The sequence below is a fragment of the Dendrobates tinctorius genome, unplaced genomic scaffold, assembly GCF_039654945.1.
Source record: "Dendrobates tinctorius isolate UK_male_01 unplaced genomic scaffold, ASM3965494v1 ptg000445l, whole genome shotgun sequence".
Lineage (NCBI taxonomy): Eukaryota > Metazoa > Chordata > Amphibia > Anura > Dendrobatidae > Dendrobates > Dendrobates tinctorius.
Genome location: NW_027362107.1, coordinates 855,118 through 878,415, shown reverse-complemented (window position 1 = coordinate 878,415; position 23,298 = coordinate 855,118). Strand labels below are relative to the sequence as shown.

Genomic DNA, 23,298 nt, shown 5'->3' with positions numbered 1-23,298 from the left:
GTAGGTGGGTGCCACGGCCCAGAGGGTCCACTCTAAAAAGGAAGATGGGCTCAGCAGAAGCCGAGTCCATCACATCCGGCAGATTTCGAGGTGACCCACATTCACTCACAGGATCTAGGAGATCCTGACATCAGATTGCCCCCAAAGGTACCTGCCATGGACAACTCTGTGCCCCAGGGAAGACGACTGCAGACGCCTCGGCCTCCATGTGCAGACCTTTATTATGAAAATCTCTATATTTACAGATCATTTACACAATTAGAAAATGAGGAGACGTGAGAAGTGCACTTCTGGAAGTTTCCTCTTATTTATCGGCTTGTACGTAGGAGGTGAACATGCTGTCCTCGCGCTCCAGCAGAACCTCTGGCTTGTCGTACTCCATAATGGCGCCTCTCTTCATGACGATCACCAGATCTGCGTTCAGGATGGTGTGCACCCGATGCTGCAGGAGAACAACAACAGGTGAGAACCAGAGATGGTGCCGCACGAGGGAGCCGGCCTCGGGGCAGAATGTGCGGTATGGTGGGGCCTGCGCTGGGGGGAGAGAGAGTACGGTGCAAAAAGACGGTTCCGAGGAGAGAGTGTGCATGAGAACCGCATTCTCCAGGGAGGGAGAGTGCGGAGCAAAAAGAGACTGCTCCAGGGAGAGAGGACAACACGGTGCAAAAAGACGGTTCCAAGGAGAGAGTGTGCACGAGAAGCGCATTCTCCAGGGGGAGAGGGTTCGGCGTGAGAAGAGGACTATACACATCCCCCTGAGCCGACACGGAGGATAGAGGAAGAGCAGAGTCATCACGTATCTGTGTCCCACAGCTGTGATTTTCCAGCACAGACACTGTGGGGGAAGCTGCAGTCCTATGTAAATTACTGTTCACACCATGGACAACTTTGCAGATTGCCAATAGACTTCATGTTTCCATTCCGCACTATTTTCAGGATCACTGCTTGCTTACAATGAGAATTTATTGTTTGAAAGCTCCTCCTGGTTAGGTGCTGCTCATACAGCTGAGGGTTTGTTACAATGTATCAGCAGCACAAGCCTCTGCTCTGCATCCTTCCATTGTAATAAGCCCACAGTTGTGTGAGCAGGAGGTCAGGACCCCTTCTGTTATCAGGCAGTGAGCGCTGCAGTCACATTCCCTCCCTGACACTGCTGAACCCTCTTACATACCGCGATAGTGACCACTGTTCGCTCCTGAAATGCCGTCATCACCACCTTCTGCAGGATGTTCTCCTGAGGGAAGAGAAACATTACCAGGACACCAAAGACCCTCACACCAGTCACAGTGATCTGGGGGACAAGGAGCTCACATCCTGCATCCAAGTCAGCAAAAGAAGTGAGAGGGTTAATCCAGGGGAGACCGTACAGATGGTGGTGCCGCCATGACACAGCACCTCCAACCCCCAAATCGCATTACTGTAATATTACATCCCCTCACATTGCAACCGAAGACGTCCCACCACACCATGCAGTGGGGTACTAGGGGGGGTGTTGGATCTGGCAGATCCCCCCAGATAATGGCCCTGTGATTACAGCCGGTCACAACGATATGACATGAGAGAGGCTCGGGGGACTCCTTTTGGCAGCCCTGTTTGTCAGACATACGGTGGCCATGTCTATCGATGCTGTAGCTTCATCCATGATTAATATGCTGCTTTTCCGGACAAAAGCTCTGGCCAGACAGAAGAGCTGCCGCTGACCCACGCTGAAGTTCTCTCCTCCTTCTGTGACCACGGCACCTGTAAAAAGAGGCAAAGAATTACTGATGAACATGGAGATACCCTTGCCATTTGGGTGGGGGAGCTGCCATGACCATCATGGGCAGGAAAGAGGAGTTACAGGGAGGAGAATGCGACGTCGCGACAGTGCCGGGAGGGAAAAGGAGCCGCTGAGACAGTGCCGAGAGGGAGGGAAAAGGAGCTTCCGAGACAGTGCCGGGAGGGAGGGAAAAGGAGCTTCCGAGACTGTGCCGGGAGGGAGGGAAAAGGAGCTTCCGAGACAGTGGCGGGAGGGAGGGAAAAGAAGCCTCCGAGACTGTGCCGGGAGGGAGGGAAAAGGAGCTTCCGAGACAGTGCCGGGAGGGAGGGAAAAGGAGCTTCCGAGACTGTGCCGGGAGGGAGGGAAAAGGAGCTTCCGAGACTGTGCCGGGAGGGAGGGAAAAGGAGCTTCCGAGACAGTGGCGAGAGGGAGGGAAAAGAAGCCTCCGAGACTGTGCCGGGAGGGAGGGAAAAGGAGCTTCCGAGACAGTGCCGGGAGGGAGGGAAAAGGAGCTTCCGAGACTGTGCCGGGAGGGAGGGAAAAGGAGCTTCCGAGACAGTGGCGAGAGGGAGGGAAAAGAAGCCTCCGAGACTGTGCCGGGAGGGAGGGAAAAGGAGCTTCCGAGACAGTGCCGGGAGGGAGGGAAAAGGAGCTTCCGAGACAGTGCCGGGAGGGAGGGAAAAGGAGCTTCCGAGACTGTGCCGGGAGGGAGGGAAAAGGAGCTTCCGAGACAGTGCCGGGAGGGAGGGAAAAGGAGCTTCCGAGACTGTGCCGGGAGGGAGGGAAAAGGAGCTTCCGAGACTGTGCCGGGAGGGAGGGAAAAGGAGCTTCCGAGACTGTGCCGGGAGGGAGGGAAAAGGAGCTTCCGAGACAGTGGCGAGAGGGAGGGAAAAGAAGCCTCCGAGACTGTGCCGGGAGGGAGGGAAAAGGAGCTTCCGAGACAGTGCCGGGAGGGAGGGAAAAGGAGCTTCCGAGACTGTGCCGGGAGGGAGGGAAAAGGAGCTTCCGAGACAGTGGCGAGAGGGAGGGAAAAGAAGCCTCCGAGACTGTGCCGGGAGGGAGGGAAAAGGAGCTTCCGAGACAGTGCCGGGAGGGAGGGAAAAGGAGCTTCCGAGACTGTGCCGGGAGGGAGGGAAAAGGAGCTTCCGAGACAGTGGCGAGAGGGAGGGAAAAGAAGCCTCCGAGACTGTGCCGGGAGGGAGGGAAAAGGAGCTTCCGAGACAGTGCCGGGAGGGAGGGAAAAGGAGCTTCCGAGACAGTGCCGGGAGGGAGGGAAAAGGAGCTTCCGAGACAGTGGCGGGAGGGAGGGAAAAGAAGCCTCCGAGACTGTGCCGGGAGGGAGGGAAAAGGAGCTTCCGAGACAGTGCCGGGAGGGAGGGAAAAGGAGCCTCCGAGACTGTGCCGGGAGGGAGGGAAAAGGAGCTTCCGAGACAGTGCCGGGAGGGAGGGAAAAGGAGCCTCCCAGACAGTGCCAAGAGGGAGGGAAAAGGAGCTTCCGAGACTGTGCCGGGAGGGAGGTAAAAGGAGCTTCCGAGACTCTGCCGGGAGGGAGGGAAAAGGAGCTTCCGAGACTCTGCCGGGAGGGAGGGAAAAGGAGCTTCCGAGACAGTGCCAGGAGGGAGGGAAAAGGAGCCTCCGAGACAGTGCCGGGAGGGAGGGAAAAGGAGCCTCCGAGACAGTGCCGGGAAGGAGGGAAAAGGAGCCTCCGAGACAGTGCCGGGAGGGAGGGAAAAGGAGCCTCCGAGACAGTGCCGGGAGGGAGGGAAAAGGAACTGTCATGACAGTGTCGGGAGGGAAAAGGAGCCTCTGAGACAGTGCCGGGAGGGAGAATGAACCTTTGTGACAGTGCTAGGAGAGAGAAGGAACCGTTATGACAGTGCTGAGAGGGAGGGAAAACAACCGCAGTGACAGTGTCGGGAAGGAGAAGGAACCATTGTGACAGTGGAGGGAGGGAGGGAAAAGGAGCCGCCGACACAGTGTCAGGAGAGAGAAGGACTGTAGTGACAATGCCGGGAAGAAGAAGGAGCTGCTGTGACACTGGTGGAGGGAGTTTCCGTGCCGTTGGTGGGAGGGAGCAGTCGCTGTGACGGTGCAGTACATCATTGGTATAATACATGGCATCTCACCCAGGCCTCCGGGCAGTGCTTTCACCACATGTTTGAGTTGGGCGATCTCCAGCGCCTCCCACAACATGCAGTCCGTGCATTTGCTCTCAGGGTCGAGATTAAACCTGCAGAAAAGAGGAGAATCAGGTGAGATGTCAGAGCTGATACCAGAGAACAGTACTCTGATGAGTGGCAGCTGAGTACCTTATGCTCCCGCTGAATAATATTGGGTCCTGGAGAATGATGGACAGGCGAGAGCGCAGCGTCTGCAGCGGCAATTTAGCGATATCTATTCCATCAATTATAATCCGTCCTGAAACAAAAATAAAACAGATGAAACCGTCCGGTCCTAATATACAGGACCATATGATCAGCTGCTGACAACCAGCCAGTATATCATGTGTGAAAGGTTGTCAGGCCCAACCCCGGTGATAACGTCACTGATCAAACTTCAAACTTCCTGAATATTAGTTCTAACCCTGAAAAGTGTCGACCATCCGGAAAAACGCCAGCGAGAAGGAGGATTTGCCGCTGCCAGTTCTCCCACAAATGCCGATCTGTTCTGAAAGAGAGATGGATGAGTCTCCAAGGGACGGGATGACTACTACTCCCATCAGGCACATCCCACCTTCTGCCCTGGGGAGATGTGGGCGTTCACGTGCTTCAGGACGGGTTTCAGGGAGCTGTCATAGCGCACGCTCAGGTTTTGGATCTGGATCTCACCGCTGTCTGGCCAGTTCTGTGGGATCTGGATGGCGGCTGTGGGAGGAGGCTCATTAATTATTTATGATGGGTCATGAGAGGTCAGTGATTGCGGGGCTCACTCACATAGAAGACCCTTGTAATTCTCCGGTTCGGTCTTCAGGAGGCTGTTAATCCTCTTCACGGCTCCCAGCTGAATCTCCATGTCGGAGAGGTTACGCACCATCCAGTTCAGGTAGTTGGAGACCTGTGTACATGACATATATGACCCTGACAGCACTGTGACTAATCTCATCGTCCAAGACGAGGCCAAATCCAGAGATGCTGCCCAGATAACAATGAAGTTCTGATACGTTCTCACCTGTCCTCTGCCTCCAACCACAAACAGTTCTCACCTGTCCTCTGCTTCCTGTCCGACTTATTCTCACCTGTCCTCTGCTTCTGCTCTGACCCATTGTTATTTGTCCTCTGCTTCCCGTCCACCTGTTCCCATCTGTCCTCTGCCTCCAATCATGACCCGTTCTCACCTGTCCTCTGCTTCCTGTCCGACCTGTTCTCACCTGTCCTCTGCTTCCTGTCCGTCTGTTCTCACCTATCCTCTGCTTCCTATACGACCTATTCTCACCTGTCCTCTGCTTCCTGTCCGTCTGTTCTCACCTGTCCTCTGCTTCCTGTCTGTCTGTTCTCACCTGTCCTCTGCTTCCTGTCTGACTTATTCTCACCTGTCCTCTGCTTCAGCTCTGACCCATTCTTATTTGTCCTCTGCTTCCTGTCCACCTGTTCCCATCTGTCCTCTGCCTCCAATCATGACCCGTTCTCACCTGTCCTCTGCTTCCTGTCCGTCTGTTCTCACCTGTCGTCTGCTTCCTGTCCGTCTGTTCTCACCTGTCCTCTGCTTCCTGTCCATCTGTTCTCACCTGTCCTCTGCTTCCTGTCTGACCTATTCTCACCTGTCCTCTGCTTCCTGTTGGACCCGTTCTCACCTATCCTCTGCTTCCTATACGACCTGTTCTCACCTGTCCTCTGCTTCCTGTCTGTCTGTTCTTACCTGTCCTCTGCTTCATGTCCGACTTTTTGTCACCTGTCCTCTGTTTCTGCTCTGACCCATTCTTATTTGTCCTCTGCTTCCTGTCCACCTATTCCCATCTGTGCTCTGCCTCCAATCATGACCCGTTCTTACCTGTCCTCTGCTTCCTGTCCGACCTGTTCTCACCTGTCCTCTGCTTCCTGTCCGACCTGTTCTCACCTGTCCTCTGCTTCCTGTCTGTCTGTTCTTACCTGTCCTCTGCTTCATGTCCGACTTTTTGTCACCTGTCCTCTGTTTCTGCTCTGACCCATTCTTATTTGTCCTCTGCTTCCTGTCCACCTGTTCCCATCTGTGCTCTGCCTCCAATCATGACCCGTTCTCACCTGTCCTCTGCTTCCTGTCCGACCTGTTCTCACCTGTCCTCTGCTTCCTGTCCGACCTGTTCTCACCTGTCCTCTGCTTCCTGTCTGACCTATTCTCACCTGTCCTCTGCTTCCTGTCCGACTTATTGTCACATGTCCTCTGCTTCCTGTCTGACCTATTCTCACCTGTCCTCTGCTTCCTGTCTGACCTGTTCTCACCTGTCCTCTGCTTCCTGTCCGACCTGTTCTCACCTGTCCTCTGCTTCCTGTCCGACCTGTTCTCACCTGTCCTCTGCTTCCTGTCCGACTTATTCTCACATGTCCTCTGCTTCCTGTCTGACCTATTCTCACCTGTCCTCTGCTTCCTGTCCGACTTATTCTCACATGTCCTCTGCTTCCTGTCCGACCTGTTCTCACCTGTCCTCTGCTTCCTGTCCGACCTGTTCTCACCTGTCCTCTGCTTCCTGTCCGACTTATTCTCACATGTCCTCTGCTTCCTGTCTGACCTATTCTCACCTGTCCTCTGCTTCCTGTCCGACTTATTCTCACATGTCCTCTGCTTCCTGTCCGACCTGTTCTCACCTGTCCTCTGCTTCCTGTCCGACCTGTTCTCACCTGTCCTCTGCTTCCTGTCCGACCTGTTCTCACCTGTCCTCTGCTTCCTGTCTGACCTATTCTCACCTGTCCTCTGCTTCCTGTCCGACTTATTCTCACATGTCCTCTGCTTCCTGTCCGACCTGTTCTCACCTGTCCTCTGCTTCCTGTCCGACCTGTTCTCACCTGTCCTCTGCTTCCTGTCCGACCTGTTCTCACCTGTCCTCTGCTTCCTGTCCGACCTGTTCTCACCTGTCCTCTGCTTCCTGTCCGACCTGTTCTCACATGTCCTCTGCTTCCTGTCCGACTTATTCTCACATGTCCTCTGCTTCCTGTCTGACCTATTCTCACCTGTCCTCTGCTTCCTGTCCGACTTATTCTCACATGTCCTCTGCTTCCTGTCCGACCTGTTCTCACCTGTCCTCTGCTTCCTGTCCGACCTGTTCTCACCTGTCCTCTGCTTCCTGTCCGACCTGTTCTCACCTGTCCTCTGCCTCCTGTCTGACATATTCTCACCTGTCCTCTGCTTCCTGTCCGACCTGTTCTCACCTGTCCTCTGCTTCCTGTCCGACCTGTTCTCACCTGTCTTCTGCTTCCTGTTGGACATGTTCTCACCTATCCTCTGCTTCCTGTCCGACCTGTTCTCACCTGTCCTCTGCTTCCTGTCTGTCTGTTCTTACCTGTCCTCTGCTTCCTGTCCGACTTATTCTCACCTGTCCTCTGCTTCTGCTCTGACCCATTCTTATTTGTCCTCTGCTTCCTGTCCACCTATTCCCATCTGTCATCAGCCTCCAATCATGACCCGTTCTCACCTGTCCTCTGCTTCCTGTCAGACCCGTTCTCACCTGTCGTCTGCTTCCTGTCAGACCCGTTCTCACCTGTCCTCTGCTTCCTGTCAGACCCGTTCTCACCTGTCCTCTGCTTCCCGTCAGACCCGTTCTCACCTGTCCTCTGCTTCCTGTCCGACCTGTTCTCACCTGTCCTCTGCTTCCTGTCCGACCTGTTCTCACCTGTCCTCTGCTTCCTGTCCGACTTATTCTCACATGTCCTCTGCTTCCTGTCTGACCTATTCTCACCTGTCCTCTGCTTCCTGTCCGACTTATTCTCACATGTCCTCTGCTTCCTGTCCGACCTGTTCTCACCTGTCCTCTGCTTCCTGTCCGACCTGTTCTCACCTGTCCTCTGCTTCCTGTCTGACCTATTCTCACCTGTCCTCTGCTTCCTGTCCGACTTATTCTCACCTGTCCTCTGCTTCCTGTCCGACCTGTTCTCACCTGTCCTCTGCTTCCTGTCCGACCTGTTCTCACCTGTCCTCTGCTTCCTGTCCGACCTGTTCTCACCTGTCCTCTGCTTCCTGTCTGACCTATTCTCACCTGTCCTCTGCTTCCTGTCCGACTTATTCTCACCTGTCCTCTGCTTCCTGTCCGACCTGTTCTCACCTGTCCTCTGCTTCCTGTCCGACCTGTTCTCACCTGTCCTCTGCTTCCTGTCCGACCTGTTCTCACCTGTCCTCTGCTTCCTGTCCGACTTATTCTCACATGTCCTCTGCTTCCTGTCTGACCTATTCTCACCTGTCCTCTGCTTCCTGTCCGACTTATTCTCACATGTCCTCTGCTTCCTGTCCGACCTGTTCTCACCTGTCCTCTGCTTCCTGTCCGACCTGTTCTCACCTGTCCTCTGCCTCCTGTCTGACATATTCTCACCTGTCCTCTGCTTCCTGTCCGACCTGTTCTCACCTGTCCTCTGCTTCCTGTCCGACCTGTTCTCACCTGTCTTCTGCTTCCTGTTGGACATGTTCTCACCTATCCTCTGCTTCCTGTCCGACCTGTTCTCACCTGTCCTCTGCTTCCTGTCTGTCTGTTCTTACCTGTCCTCTGCTTCCTGTCCGACTTATTCTCACCTGTCCTCTGCTTCTGCTCTGACCCATTGTTATTTGTCCTCTGCTTCCCGTCCACCTGTTCCCATCTGTCCTCTGCCTCCAATCATGACCCGTTCTCACCTGTCCTCTGCTTCCTGTCCGACCTGTTCTCACCTGTCCTCTGCTTCCTGTCCGTCTGTTCTCACCTATCCTCTGCTTCCTATACGACCTATTCTCACCTGTCCTCTGCTTCCTGTCCGTCTGTTCTCACCTATCCTCTGCTTCCTATACGACCTATTCTCACCTGTCCTCTGCTTCCTGTCCGTCTGTTCTCACCTGTCCTCTGCTTCCTGTCTGTCTGTTCTCACCTGTCCTCTGCTTCCTGTCTGACTTATTCTCACCTGTCCTCTGCTTCAGCTCTGACCCATTCTTATTTGTCCTCTGCTTCCTGTCCACCTGTTCCCATCTGTCCTCTGCCTCCAATCATGACCCGTTCTCACCTGTCCTCTGCTTCCTGTCCGTCTGTTCTCACCTGTCGTCTGCTTCCTGTCCGTCTGTTCTCACCTGTCCTCTGCTTCCTGTCCATCTGTTCTCACCTGTCCTCTGCTTCCTGTCTGACCTATTCTCACCTGTCCTCTGCTTCCTGTTGGACCCGTTCTCACCTATCCTCTGCTTCCTATACGACCTGTTCTCACCTGTCCTCTGCTTCCTGTCTGTCTGTTCTTACCTGTCCTCTGCTTCATGTCCGACTTTTTGTCACCTGTCCTCTGTTTCTGCTCTGACCCATTCTTATTTGTCCTCTGCTTCCTGTCCACCTATTCCCATCTGTGCTCTGCCTCCAATCATGACCCGTTCTTACCTGTCCTCTGCTTCCTGTCCGACCTGTTCTCACCTGTCCTCTGCTTCCTGTCCGACCTGTTCTCACCTGTCCTCTGCTTCCTGTCTGTCTGTTCTTACCTGTCCTCTGCTTCATGTCCGACTTTTTGTCACCTGTCCTCTGTTTCTGCTCTGACCCATTCTTATTTGTCCTCTGCTTCCTGTCCACCTGTTCCCATCTGTGCTCTGCCTCCAATCATGACCCGTTCTTACCTGTCCTCTGCTTCCTGTCCGACCTGTTCTCACCTGTCCTCTGCTTCCTGTCCGACCTGTTCTCACCTGTCCTCTGCTTCCTGTCTGACCTATTCTCACCTGTCCTCTGCTTCCTGTCCGACTTATTGTCACATGTCCTCTGCTTCCTGTCTGACCTATTCTCACCTGTCCTCTGCTTCCTGTCTGACCTGTTCTCACCTGTCCTCTGCTTCCTGTCCGACTTATTCTCACATGTCCTCTGCTTCCTGTCTGACCTATTCTCACCTGTCCTCTGCTTCCTGTCCGACTTATTCTCACATGTCCTCTGCTTCCTGTCCGACCTGTTCTCACCTGTCCTCTGCTTCCTGTCCGACCTGTTCTCACCTGTCCTCTGCTTCCTGTCCGACTTATTCTCACATGTCCTCTGCTTCCTGTCCGACCTGTTCTCACCTGTCCTCTGCTTCCTGTCCGACCTGTTCTCACCTGTCCTCTGCTTCCTGTCCGACTTATTCTCACATGTCCTCTGCTTCCTGTCTGACCTATTCTCACCTGTCCTCTGCTTCCTGTCCGACTTATTCTCACATGTCCTCTGCTTCCTGTCCGACCTGTTCTCACCTGTCCTCTGCTTCCTGTCCGACCTGTTCTCACCTGTCCTCTGCTTCCTGTCCGACTTATTCTCACATGTCCTCTGCTTCCTGTCTGACCTATTCTCACCTGTCCTCTGCTTCCTGTCCGACTTATTCTCACATGTCCTCTGCTTCCTGTCCGACCTGTTCTCACCTGTCCTCTGCTTCCTGTCCGACCTGTTCTCACCTGTCCTCTGCTTCCTGTCCGACCTGTTCTCACCTGTCCTCTGCTTCCTGTCTGACCTATTCTCACCTGTCCTCTGCTTCCTGTCCGACTTATTCTCACATGTCCTCTGCTTCCTGTCCGACCTGTTCTCACCTGTCCTCTGCTTCCTGTCCGACCTGTTCTCACCTGTCCTCTGCTTCCTGTCCGACCTGTTCTCACCTGTCCTCTGCTTCCTGTCCGACCTGTTCTCACCTGTCCTCTGCTTCCTGTCCGACCTGTTCTCACATGTCCTCTGCTTCCTGTCCGACTTATTCTCACATGTCCTCTGCTTCCTGTCTGACCTATTCTCACCTGTCCTCTGCTTCCTGTCCGACTTATTCTCACATGTCCTCTGCTTCCTGTCCGACCTGTTCTCACCTGTCCTCTGCTTCCTGTCCGACCTGTTCTCACCTGTCCTCTGCTTCCTGTCCGACCTGTTCTCACCTGTCCTCTGCTTCCTGTCCGACCTGTTCTCACCTGTCCTCTGCTTCCTGTCCGACCTGTTCTCACCTGTCCTCTGCTTCCTGTCCGACTTATTCTCACATGTCCTCTGCTTCCTGTCTGACCTATTCTCACCTGTCCTCTGCTTCCTGTCCGACTTATTCTCACATGTCCTCTGCTTCCTGTCCGACCTGTTCTCACCTGTCCTCTGCTTCCTGTCCGACCTGTTCTCACCTGTCCTCTGCTTCCTGTCCGACCTGTTCTCACCTGTCCTCTGCTTCCTGTCTGACCTATTCTCACCTGTCCTCTGCTTCCTGTCCGACTTATTCTCACATGTCCTCTGCTTCCTGTCCGACCTGTTCTCACCTGTCCTCTGCTTCCTGTCCGACCTGTTCTCACCTGTCCTCTGCTTCCTGTCCGACCTGTTCTCACCTGTCCTCTGCTTCCTGTCCGACCTGTTCTCACCTGTCCTCTGCTTCCTGTCCGACCTGTTCTCACATGTCCTCTGCTTCCTGTCCGACTTATTCTCACATGTCCTCTGCTTCCTGTCTGACCTATTCTCACCTGTCCTCTGCTTCCTGTCCGACTTATTCTCACATGTCCTCTGCTTCCTGTCCGACCTGTTCTCACCTGTCCTCTGCTTCCTGTCCGACCTGTTCTCACCTGTCCTCTGCTTCCTGTCCGACCTGTTCTCACCTGTCCTCTGCCTCCTGTCTGACATATTCTCACCTGTCCTCTGCTTCCTGTCCGACCTGTTCTCACCTGTCCTCTGCTTCCTGTCCGACCTGTTCTCACCTGTCTTCTGCTTCCTGTTGGACATGTTCTCACCTATCCTCTGCTTCCTGTCCGACCTGTTCTCACCTGTCCTCTGCTTCCTGTCTGTCTGTTCTTACCTGTCCTCTGCTTCCTGTCCGACTTATTCTCACCTGTCCTCTGCTTCTGCTCTGACCCATTCTTATTTGTCCTCTGCTTCCTGTCCACCTATTCCCATCTGTCATCAGCCTCCAATCATGACCCGTTCTCACCTGTCCTCTGCTTCCTGTCAGACCCGTTCTCACCTGTCGTCTGCTTCCTGTCAGACCCGTTCTCACCTGTCCTCTGCTTCCTGTCAGACCCGTTCTCACCTGTCCTCTGCTTCCCGTCAGACCCGTTCTCACCTGTCGTCTGCTTCCTGTCTGACCTGTTCTCACCTGTCCTCTGCTTCCTGTCCGACCTGTTCTCACCTGTCCTCTGCTTCCTGTCCGACCTGTTCTCACCTGTCCTCTGCTTCCTGTCCGACTTATTCTCACATGTCCTCTGCTTCCTGTCTGACCTATTCTCACCTGTCCTCTGCTTCCTGTCCGACTTATTCTCACATGTCCTCTGCTTCCTGTCCGACCTGTTCTCACCTGTCCTCTGCTTCCTGTCCGACCTGTTCTCACCTGTCCTCTGCTTCCTGTCCGACTTATTCTCACATGTCCTCTGCTTCCTGTCTGACCTATTCTCACCTGTCCTCTGCTTCCTGTCCGACTTATTCTCACATGTCCTCTGCTTCCTGTCCGACCTGTTCTCACCTGTCCTCTGCTTCCTGTCCGACCTGTTCTCACCTGTCCTCTGCTTCCTGTCTGACCTATTCTCACCTGTCCTCTGCTTCCTGTCCGACTTATTCTCACCTGTCCTCTGCTTCCTGTCCGACCTGTTCTCACCTGTCCTCTGCTTCCTGTCCGACCTGTTCTCACCTGTCCTCTGCTTCCTGTCCGACCTGTTCTCACCTGTCCTCTGCTTCCTGTCCGACCTGTTCTCACCTGTCCTCTGCTTCCTGTCTGACCTATTCTCACCTGTCCTCTGCTTCCTGTCCAACTTATTCTCACATGTCCTCTGCTTCCTGTCTGACCTATTCTCACCTGTCCTCTGCTTCCTGTCCGACTTATTCTCACATGTCCTCTGCTTCCTGTCCGACCTGTTCTCACCTGTCCTCTGCTTCCTGTCCGACCTGTTCTCACCTGTCCTCTGCTTCCTGTCTGACCTATTCTCACCTGTCCTCTGCTTCCTGTCCGACTTATTCTCACCTGTCCTCTGCTTCCTGTCCGACCTGTTCTCACCTGTCCTCTGCTTCCTGTCCGACCTGTTCTCACCTGTCCTCTGCTTCCTGTCCGACCTGTTCTCACCTGTCCTCTGCTTCCTGTCCGACTTATTCTCACATGTCCTCTGCTTCCTGTCTGACCTATTCTCACCTGTCCTCTGCTTCCTGTCCGACTTATTCTCACATGTCCTCTGCTTCCTGTCCGACCTGTTCTCACCTGTCCTCTGCTTCCTGTCCGACCTGTTCTCACCTGTCCTCTGCTTCCTGTCCGACCTGTTCTCACCTGTCTTCTGCTTCCTGTTGGACCTGTTCTCACCTGTCCTCTGCTTCCTATACGACCTGTTCTCACCTGTCCTCTGCTTCCTGTCTGTCTGTTCTTACCTGTCCTCTGCTTCCTGTCCGACTTATTCTCACCTGTCCTCTGCTTCTGCTCTGACCCATTCTTATTTGTCCTCTGCTTCCTGTCCACCTATTCCCATCTGTCATCAGCCTCCAATCATGACCCGTTCTCACCTGTCCTCTGCTTCCTGTCAGACCCGTTCTCACCTGTCGTCTGCTTCCTGTCAGACCCGTTCTCACCTGTCGTCTGCTTCCTTACCCCACAGCACAGCATAAATAGCATCTGAGCCAATCATTGGTGGAGGCAGGCCACGATGTGGTCAGTGAGCGGCTTAGTAGTAATTTGCCCCATTTCCAGCACATCGCAGGTTGCTCAAGTGAACAGAGACCATTGAGGACTGGGTCAGTGTGGGATAAGGAGCTGCAAGGAGCGGTGATGGTCAGCATCTTTTTATCAAATGCTGGACGCAGGTGGAGGTGTCCCGCCGGCAGCTCCCTTCTGGCTTCTCCCTGCCCACCAACTTGGTCGACAGTTTTCTCCTGGGACCTTCATACTAAGCACTTTTTAAATCAATGTTTTCTCACTATGGCATAGTTCCTTCACAGAGACTGCCAGAGTCCCTGCGACCCTAACCCCAAGAAGCATGAAAAGCTGACAGGTTCCCTTTGCCAACGAATAATCTCTGTTCCTCCCTGCAGGGTGAGATTACACTTGGCCTGCGACATGCTGCAGCACCAGGCACAGTCTCCAGGCTTCCAGGACACCCAAGCAATGTGGTCAATGTATTCGTACACCTCTAGCAGTGGAAGCCGTCCTGTCTGTAAGGTCATGGGGGACCACCCCGCCCCAATACTCATCACCCAACATCTATAATATAATTGTTTGCTTACCATCAGAGCATAAGTGAGTCCGAGCCCGACCTGACCTGATGGCAGCAGAGCATTTGTGATGGAGGCAACGGCAGCGACCAGCACCACGCATGCACCAATGTATTCCTACAAGCAGAAGAAGTGGGAGAGATATAAGCACTGATGCACAATAAGCTTCCCATCACTGCTGCCGACACCTCATCATCCCTCATGTCACTTACCATTCGCACCTCTAGCCATCGGTTGGCCGCTGTGAGGAACAGAGAAGCAATGTTATTGGAGTCTGTGAGTTCTAGAAGCTTCTGCCGGAATCGGATCTCGTACCTGCAAAAATCATAGATCCACCATGTTACCTGGCACATACTGAACCCGGACACCATGCCACCTGGACAGTACATCACCCAGACATGAACTCAGCATGGACCATATGTCACCAGGACAGCACATCACCCAGACATGAACTCAGCATGGACGGCACGCCACCAGGACGGCACATCACCCAGACATGAACTCAACATGGACCGTACGTCACCTGGACAGCACATCACCCAAACATGAACTCCACATGGACCGTACGTTACCTGGACATCACATCACCCAGGCATGAACTCAACATGGACGGCACGTCACCTGGACAGCACATCACCCACACATGAACTCAACATGGACCGTACGTCACCTGGACAGCACATCACCCAAACATGAACTCCACATGGACCGTACGTTACCTGGACATCACATCACCCAGGCATGAACTCAACATGGACGGCACGTCACCTGGACAACACATCACCCAGACATGAACTCAACATGGACCACATGTCACCTGGACAACACATCACCCAGACATAAACTCAACATGGACCACACTTCACCAGGACAACACATCACCCAGACATGAACTCAACATGGACAGCACATCACCCAGACTTGAACTCAACATGGACAACACATCACCCAGACATGAACTCAACATGGACAGCACGTCACCTGGACAGCACATCACCTAGACATGAACTCAACATGGACCGTACGTTACCTGGACATCACATCACCCAGGCATGAACTCAACATGGACGGCACGTCACCTGGACAACACATCACCCAGACATGAACTCAACATGGACCACATGTCACCTGGACAACACATCACCCAGACATAAACTCAACATGGACCACACTTCACCTGGACAACACATCACCCAGACATGAACTCAACATGGACCACATGTCACCAGGACAACACATCACCCAGACATGAACTCAACATGGACAGCACATCACCCAGACATGAACTCAACATGGACAACACATCACCCAGACATGAACTCAACATGGACAGCACGTCACCTGGACAGCACATCACCTAGACATGAACTCAACATTGACAGCACATCACCCAGACAGGAACTCAACCTGGATAGCACGTGACCTGGACACAACATCACTTGGACACATTTTAAACCTGAACTCCACGTCATCTGGACAGGGCATCCACCAGATACCACATAATCCGGACATCACGTCACCCAGACAGAGCATCAAATGGACGTGCACCACCTCTAGACAATGCATCACCCAGAAACAAACAGGACCCAGACACTGCATCGCTTGGAATCATCACATGACCCAGACAGTACCTGAAGGCTCGTATGGTAGTCAGTCCTTCCACCGTCTCAGAGAAGTGTGCCAGCAGGGGAAGCTGCGTACTGTCCTCCAGCTGCTGTAGATCCCTGGAGCCGCAGTAAGGACAACACATTAAGGCTATGTGCCCACGTTAGCGTTTTTAAACGCTCAGAAAACCGGACTCCTTCCCAGAAACCATGCGTTTTATTTCCGCGCGTTTTTGATGCGTTTTTTTCCGCACGGTTTCTGGAAAGCTTGGAAACATCTAAAAACGCGGACCTATGCAGAAAATAATGAGCATGCTGTGTTTTCAGCCGCTAAGCGTTTTCTGAGCGTTTAAAAACGCATGCATTGGCACAAAAAGCCAAAAATGCATTAAATTGAATGGGAAGCTTCTTTTAAGTGTTCCTGCAGCGTCTGATCCGGCACAAATGCTTCAAAAACGCTTAAAAAAAACGCAACGTGGGCACAAAGCCTAAAGGAGTTTTCGCAACAAACAAAAATTGATTTTAATCAATAGATCTTGGAATAATAATAATTTTCACATTTGGGTGCTTACATAAAATGTTCCTGTGCTGAAATAATCTTATAAATGTGACCCTGCTGTGTAATGTCTGTGTCTGACCATACAGGAAACATGGTCTAATCATACCACATCAGGGGGCAGGGGGGAACGAAAAAAAGAGTACACAGACAGGACAGTAGGGATCACAAATGATCATTTCTTTGAAGTAAGGCATTGTTTAAAAACAGGCAGGGAAATGTTTTATCTCACAGAAAGAATCAGTTGTGATCCCCAGCTGTAAGGTCTGTATACTCTTTGCCTCGTCCCCTGCCCAGGAGATGTGATCCCCAGCTGTAATGTCTGTATGCTCTTTTCCTCCCCTACCCAGCAGCTGTGATTCCCCACTGTCCTGTCTGTATGCTCTTTTCCTCCCCCGCCCAGCAGCTGATCAGGAACATGGTCTGATCATTCCACATCTCCTTGCCAGGGGGGAACCAAAAGAATATACAGACCGGACAACAGCAATAGTATCCTGTCTGTATACTGTTTTCCTCTCCTGCCCAGCAGCTGTGATCCCCACTGCCCTGTCTGCATACTCTTTTCCACCGCCCCTGCCAAGCAGCTGTAATCCCCACTGTCCTGTCTGCATACTATTTTCCACCGCCCCTGCTCAGCAGCTGTGATCCCCCACTGTCCTGTCTGTATACTATTTTCCTCCTCCCCTGCCCAGTAGCTGTGATCCCCCACTGTCCGGTCTGTATACTCTTTTCCTCCCCTGCCCAGGAGATGTGATCCTCCGCTGTCCTGTCTGTATACTCTTTTCCTCCCCTGCCCAGCAGCTGTGATCCCCTGCTGTCCTGTCTGCATACTATTTTCCTCCCCTGCCCAGCAGCTGTGATCCCCCACTGTCCTGTCTGTATACTCTTTTCCTCCCCTGCCCAGGAGATATGATCCTCCGCTGTCCTGTCTGTATACTCGTTTCCTCCCCTGCCCAGCAGCTGTGATCCCCTGCTGTCCTGTCTGCATACTATTTTTCTCCCCCCCTGCCCAGGAGATGTGATCCCCAGCTGTAATGTCTGTATACTCTTTCCAACCGCCCCTGCCCAGCAGCTGTGATCCCCACTGTCCTGTCTGCAAACTATTTTCCTCCTCCCCTGTCCAGCAGCTGTGTTCCCCCACTGTAATGTCTGCATACTCTTTTTCCTCCCCCCTCCACAGGAGATGTGATCCCAGCTGTAATATCTGTATACTATTTTCCACCGCCCCTGCCCAGCAGCTGTGATCCCCCACTGTCCTGTCTGCATACTCTTTTCCACCGCCCCTGCCAAGCAGCTGTAATCCCCACTGTCCTGTCTGCATACTATTTTCCACCGCCGCTGCCCAGCAGCTGTGATCCCCCACTGTCCTGTCTGTATACTATTTTCCTCCTCCCCTGCCCAGTAGCTGTGATCCTCCACTGTCCTGTCTGTATGCTCTTTTCCTCCCCCCGCCCAGCAGCTGATCAGGAACATCGTCTGATCATTCCACATCTACTTGGCAGGGGGGAACCAAAAGAATATACAGACAGGACAGCAGCAATAGTATCCTGTCTGTATACTATTTTCCTCTCCTGCCCAGCAGCTGTGATCCCCACTGTCCTGTCTGTATACTATTTTCCTCCCCTGCCCAGCAGCTGTGATCCCCCACTGTCCTGTCTGTATACTCTTTTCCTCCCCTTCCCAGGAGATATGATCCTCCGCTGTCCTGTCTATATACTCTTTTCCTCCCCTGCCCAGCAGCTGTGATCCCCTGCTGTCCTGTCTGCATACTATTTTTCTCCCCCCATGCCCAGGAGATGTGATCCCCAGCTGTAATGTCTGTATACTCTTTTCCTGCCCTGCCCAGCAGCTGTGATCCCCACTGTCCTGTCTGCAAACTATTTTCCTCCTCCCCTGTTCAGCAGCTGTGTTCCCCCACTGCAATGTCTGCATACTCTTTTTCCTCCCCCTCCACAGGAGATGTGATCCCAGCTGTAATATCTGTATACTCTTTTCCACCGCCTGTGCTCAGCAGCTGTGATCCTCCACTATCCTGTCTGCATACTATTTTCCACCGCCCCTGCCCAGCAGCTGTGATCCCCCACTGTCCTGTCTGCATACTATTTTCCTCTTCCCCTGCGCAGCAGCTGTGATCCCCCACTGTCCTGTCTACATACTATTTTCCTCCTCCCCTGCCCAGCAGCTGTGATTCCCCACTGTCCTGTCTGCATACTACTTTCCTCCTCCCCTGCCCAGCAGCTGTGTTCCCCACTGTCTTTTCTGCATACTATTTTCCTCCTCCCCTGCCCAGTAGCTGTGATCCCCTGCTGTCCTGTCTGTATATTCTTTTCCTCCTCCCCTGCTCAGTAGCTGTGATCCCCCACTGTAATGTCTGTATACTCTCCCCCCGCCCAGTAGCTGTGATCCCCTGCTGTTCTGTCTGTATGCTCTTTTCTGTCCCCCCCTGCCCAGTAGCTGTGATCCCCCGCTGTCCTGTCTGTATGCTCTTTTCTGTCCCCTCCTGCCCAGTAGCTGTGATCCCCTGCTGTCCTGTCTGTAAACTATTTTCCTCCTCCCCTGCCCAGTAGCTGTGATCCCCCGCTGTCCTGCCTGTATGCTTTTTTCTGTCCCCCCTGCCCAGTAGCTGTGATCCCCTGCTGTCCTGTCTGTATGCTCTTTTCCTTCCCCCTGCCCAGCAGCTGTGATCCCCTACTGTCCTGTCTGTATACTATTTTCCTCCTTCCCTGCCCAGTAGCTGTGATCCCCCGCTGTCCGGTCTGTATGCTCTTTTCTGACCCCCCTGACCAGTGGCTGTGATCCCCCGTTGTCCTGTCTGTATGCTCTTTTCTGTCCCCCCAGCCCAGTAGCTGTGATCCCCTGCTGTCCTTTCTGTATGCTCTCCCCCCCCCGCCCAGTGGCTGTGATCCCCCGCTGTCCTGTCTGTATGCTCTTTTCTGTCCCCCCAGCCCAGTAGCTGTGATCCCCTGCTGTCCTGTCTGTATGCTCTTTTCTGTCCCCCCTGCCTAGTAGCTATGATCCCCTGCTGTCCTGTCTGTATGCTCTTTTCTGTCCCCCCCTGCCCAGTAGCTGTGATCCCCTGCTGTCCTGTCTGTTTGCTCTTTTCTGTCCCCCCTGCCCAGGAGATGTGGTGTGATTAGACCATGTTCCTGTTCAGTCAGACACAGACATTACACATTGGGGGCACATGTATAAGATTATCTCAGCACAGGGACATTTTATTTATCATCCAATTTTGGAAATTATTACTATTCCAAGATCTATTGATTAAAATCAACTTTTGTTCGTGGGAAAACCCCTTTAATAGGCGCGAGGTGAGAAGGTCTTAGCGGTACGGCCTCTCAATCATGTAACACTCGGCTCTAGGCCTCCCCTTCACGCTCCAGGGACAAGACTATCTTTTCTATAATGCTAGAATATTCTATACCAACTGTGACGCCTCTGGCTAATACGTCCAAGAGTGGACCCTCTGGATCGCGGATCCGGAGCCCCTGGGCCGAGCACACCTGGTGAAGACCGACCCCTGTACAGGGATCGTTAGGGGCAGGACCGCAGGGGGCGGAACCGCGACAGCCGGAGCCAGCAGGGACGACTCGGAGGACTGGCAGACAGAGCAGGAGTAGCGAGGTGGAGGGCAGAAGGAAATGGCTGGAAGCCTACAGGAAAGGTACGGCGAGGACCACAGGAAGGGGACAGGCAGACAGACACGGAGCAGGAACAGGGCAGACAAAGGAACAGTAAGGATAGGCTGGGTACACAGAAGAAGGTAGGGCCGATGGGTGCTGCAAGTCACAAACAATCATCAGGCGCCCTCAGAATAGAGCGGACGCCTGATATATGCGGAGACCGGAAGTGCGCCCTACAGACCCTCCCCTAGCGACGCCCCCTGCCAACGGAAGAGGCCGGGGGAACGCGCGTGCGCGGCCTAAGGCCGTCGCGGTTACCCGCAGCAGAGCGGCAAGCAGTGCGGAAGAACGCGCGAACCGGGAGGCGCAGGTGAGAGGAAGCTGCGGCGGGCACCGCCGCTAAAGGGGCATCGGCGGGCACGACCGCCGATGTCACAGTACCCCCTCCCATATGCCCTCTCCTTCTGAGGTTGGTTAGAAATCTTTTCATGATAAGGGGGGCATCGACATTCTCTCGGGGCTCCCAGGACCTCTCCTCTGGGCCAAAACCCTTCCAGTCGATAAGAAAAAGAGTCTTACCTTTGACCCTTTTCATAGCCAGGATGTCCTTTACTTCAAAGACATTGTCAGAACAAATTGGCGAGGGAGGGGACATGGAGGTTGGTTGGAACCGATTCAAGACCACAGGTTTAAGGAGCGAGATATGGAAGGCGTTAGGGACCCGGAGTGACGCCGGCAACCTCAATTTGTAGGCTACCCTGTTAATGCGCCCAAGTACTTCAAAAGGCCCGATGTACCGAGGACTTAATTTGTAAGCAGGGACTTTCAGGCGGATATGTTTGGTAGAAAGCCAGACTTTGTCCCCGGGCTGGTACGGGGGTAGATCCCTTCGTCTTTTGTCCGCGTGTTTCTTAATTCGGACGTTGGCTAGCTCGAGCGCCTCTCTGGTCTCCTTCCAGATTTGCGAAAACTCCTTGGCGAGAGTGTCTGCTGCAGGAACTCCAGACGATGCGGAAAAGGGCAATGGAACCCCAGGATTTAGCCCAGTTACCACAAAGAACGGTGTCTTGGACGTTGATTCGCTGGAATGATTATTATGAGCGAATTCCGCCCAAGGTAGAAGAGAGACCCAATTATCCTGATGAGCGTTAGAAAAGTGGCGCAGGTAGGTGGTCAGAATTTGGTTAATCCGTTCCACTTGGCCGTTGGTTTGAGGATGATACGCTGAAGAGAAGTCGAGAGACGTGCCCAGGAGCCGACAGAGGGCCCTCCAGAATCGGGAAGTAAACTGGACCCCTCGATCGGTCACGATTCGCAGAGGGAGACCATGTAGCCTGAACACGTGGTGGATAAAGATTTCGGCCAACTTTGGGGCAGATGGCAGTCCGACCAAGGGAATAAAGTGGGCCATCTTGGAAAAGCGGTCAGCGACGACTAAGATGGTAGTACACCCAGCCGAGCGAGGCAGATCAGTCACGAAATCCATGGCGATTTGCTGCCAAGGAGCCTCTGGGACAGGCAACGGATGAAGGAGGCCGGAGGGGAGAGTCCTTGGAACCTTGTTCTGAGCACAAGACCTGCAGGAGGCTACAAAGTCCTTTGCATCCTGGTGGAGAGAGGACCACCAGTAATACCGGGAAAGAAGCAAAAGAGTCTTCTTAATCCCAACGTGCCCAGCAACCTTGGAAGAATGTCCCCAGCGCAGTACTTCCAGGCGTTTGTTTGGAGGGACGAAGGTCTTGCCAGGCGGAGGGTTAGAGAAACTCACGGGGGCCACGGAGATAACCTTAGCCGGATCGATGATATATGATGGATCCTCCTCCCTCTCTGGAGGCTGCAAAGACCTGGAAAGCGCATCGGCTTTGATGTTCTTACTGCCGGGCCGGAAGTGGAGCTTAAACTCAAAACGGGAAAAATACAGAGCCCACCTGGCTTGTCTGGAGTTGAGTCTCTGGGCAGATTGCAGGTAGGCCAGGTTCTTGTGGTCCGTGAAGATAGTAAAGGGGTGCACTGCCCCCTCGAGCAGATATCGCCATTCCTCCAGCGCCATTTTAATGGCCAATAATTCCCGGTCCCCAATGGAGTAGTTGCACTCCGCCGGAGAAAAGGATTTGGAGAAGAACCCGCAGGGGACAAGACGTCCAGATGGAGCCTGTTGGGAGAGAACTGCCCCAGCTCCAGTGGAGGAGGCATCAACCTCCAGAATGAAGGGCCTACTGGCCACTGGACGGTGTAAAATCGGAGCAGAAGCAAACGAGCGTTTCAGGGCAAGAAAGGCGTCCTCGGCTTCAGAGGGCCAGACGTTAGGCTTCGTCCCCTTACGGGTCAGGACCGTAATGGGCTTGGTGACTGTAGAGAAGTGGGGTATAAACTGCCGGTAATAATTAGCGAAGCCGAGGAAACGCTGGATGGCCTTTATGCCAACCGGACGAGGCCACTGGAGTACCGCGGACAGCTTGTCCGGATCCATCTTAAGACCGGAATCCGTGATGATATACCCCAAGAAGGGTAACGCTGTTTGCTCGAAGAGGCACTTCTCGATCTTGGCGTAAAGACGATTTTCTCGAAGGCGCTGCAGGACCATGCGTACACTTCTCCGATGGGAGGAGAGGTCGGTCGAGAAAATGAGGATATCGTCCAAATACACCACCACGCAGGAATAGAGTAGGTCTCGGAACACCTCATTTACGAATTCCTGAAACACCGCTGGAGCATTGCAGAGACCGAACGGCATGACCAAGTATTCATAATGGCCGTCCCGGGTATTGAAGGCCGTCTTCCACTCGTCCCCCGCTCGGATTCGGATTAAGTTGTAAGCTCCCCGCAGATCCAACTTCGTGAAGATTCTGGCCCCCCTCAGCCGGTCGAAGAGTTCAGGAATCAGCGGGAGCGGGTACCGGTTTTTAACCGTGATGTTGTTCAGGCCCCGGTAGTCAATACAGGGTCGCAGGGACCCATCTTTCTTCCGGACGAAGAAGAAACCTGCGCCCGCAGGGGACGAGGACTTCCGGATGAACCCCTTGGCCAGATTTTCCTGTATATATTCCGACATAGCCGAGGTCTCTGCTGGGGACAAAGGATAAGTTCTCCCTCTGGGAGGAGTGGCACCAGGAACTAGGTCGATAGGGCAGTCATAGGAGCGATGAGGGGGTAAGGAATCCGCCTCCTTCTTGCTGAACACGTCGGCAAACGTGTGATAGGGTGCGGGTAAGCCCGGGAGGTCGGCAGGCTTCAAGCATGGACGAGGACGCGTGAGGGCCCGTAGGCAGTGCTCCTGGCAGGAGTGCCCCCAACGGAGAACTTCCCCAGAGCGCCAGTCAATCACAGGCTCGTGCCGTCTGAGCCAGGGCAGTCCTAGGAGAACAGCATGGGCTAGTTGTGGCAGGACATAAAAGGCTATCTTTTCGAGGTGGAGAGCTCCGATTTGAAGATCTACTTCGACGGTAATCATGGTGATGAGTCCGGGTAAAGGTTTACCATCAACGGAG

At 53.6% G+C, this 23,298-nt stretch overlaps 1 protein-coding gene and 1 long non-coding RNA gene across 8 annotated transcripts in view; both read right to left on the bottom strand.

The window, feature by feature from the left end:
- Nucleotides 1–202: 202 nt before the first annotated feature.
- Nucleotides 203–23,298, bottom strand: part of ABCC8 (ATP binding cassette subfamily C member 8) — a 280,298-nt gene continuing 257,202 nt past the window's right edge. For 3 of the 5 annotated variants that reach the window (XM_073564298.1, XM_073564299.1, XM_073564300.1), the window contains 11 exons: nt 15,659–15,751; nt 14,240–14,342; nt 14,040–14,144; nt 4,693–4,813; nt 4,493–4,623; nt 4,343–4,421; nt 4,069–4,177; nt 3,886–3,989; nt 1,607–1,740; nt 1,172–1,234; nt 203–442 (listed from right to left, as the gene is read on the bottom strand). In XM_073564298.1, the coding sequence (XP_073420399.1) occupies nt 305–442; nt 1,172–1,234; nt 1,607–1,740; nt 3,886–3,989; nt 4,069–4,177; nt 4,343–4,421; nt 4,493–4,623; nt 4,693–4,813; nt 14,040–14,144; nt 14,240–14,342; nt 15,659–15,751 (1,180 nt within the window). In that variant the 3' untranslated portion in view covers nt 203–304. Of the gene's footprint in view, nt 443–1,171; nt 1,235–1,606; nt 1,741–3,885; nt 3,990–4,068; nt 4,178–4,342; nt 4,427–4,492; nt 4,624–4,692; nt 4,814–14,039; nt 14,145–14,239; nt 14,343–15,658; nt 15,752–23,298 lie in introns of those variants that run through there. The other 2 variants (XR_012227546.1, XR_012227547.1) reach the window with 2 other exon arrangements.
- LOC141077391 (uncharacterized) lies at nt 4,820–12,051 on the bottom strand. Of its 3 annotated transcripts, none has more exons than XR_012227549.1 (5): nt 11,609–12,051; nt 8,385–9,364; nt 7,198–7,229; nt 5,224–5,844; nt 4,820–5,191 (listed from the first exon to the last, which is right to left on the bottom strand). It is a non-coding gene; the product is annotated as an uncharacterized lncRNA (long non-coding RNA). The 3 variants fall into 3 exon arrangements; XR_012227550.1 differs by lacking the exon at nt 11,609–12,051 and having other exon boundaries at nt 8,385–8,711; nt 8,744–9,556; XR_012227548.1 differs by lacking the exon at nt 11,609–12,051 and having other exon boundaries at nt 8,385–9,556.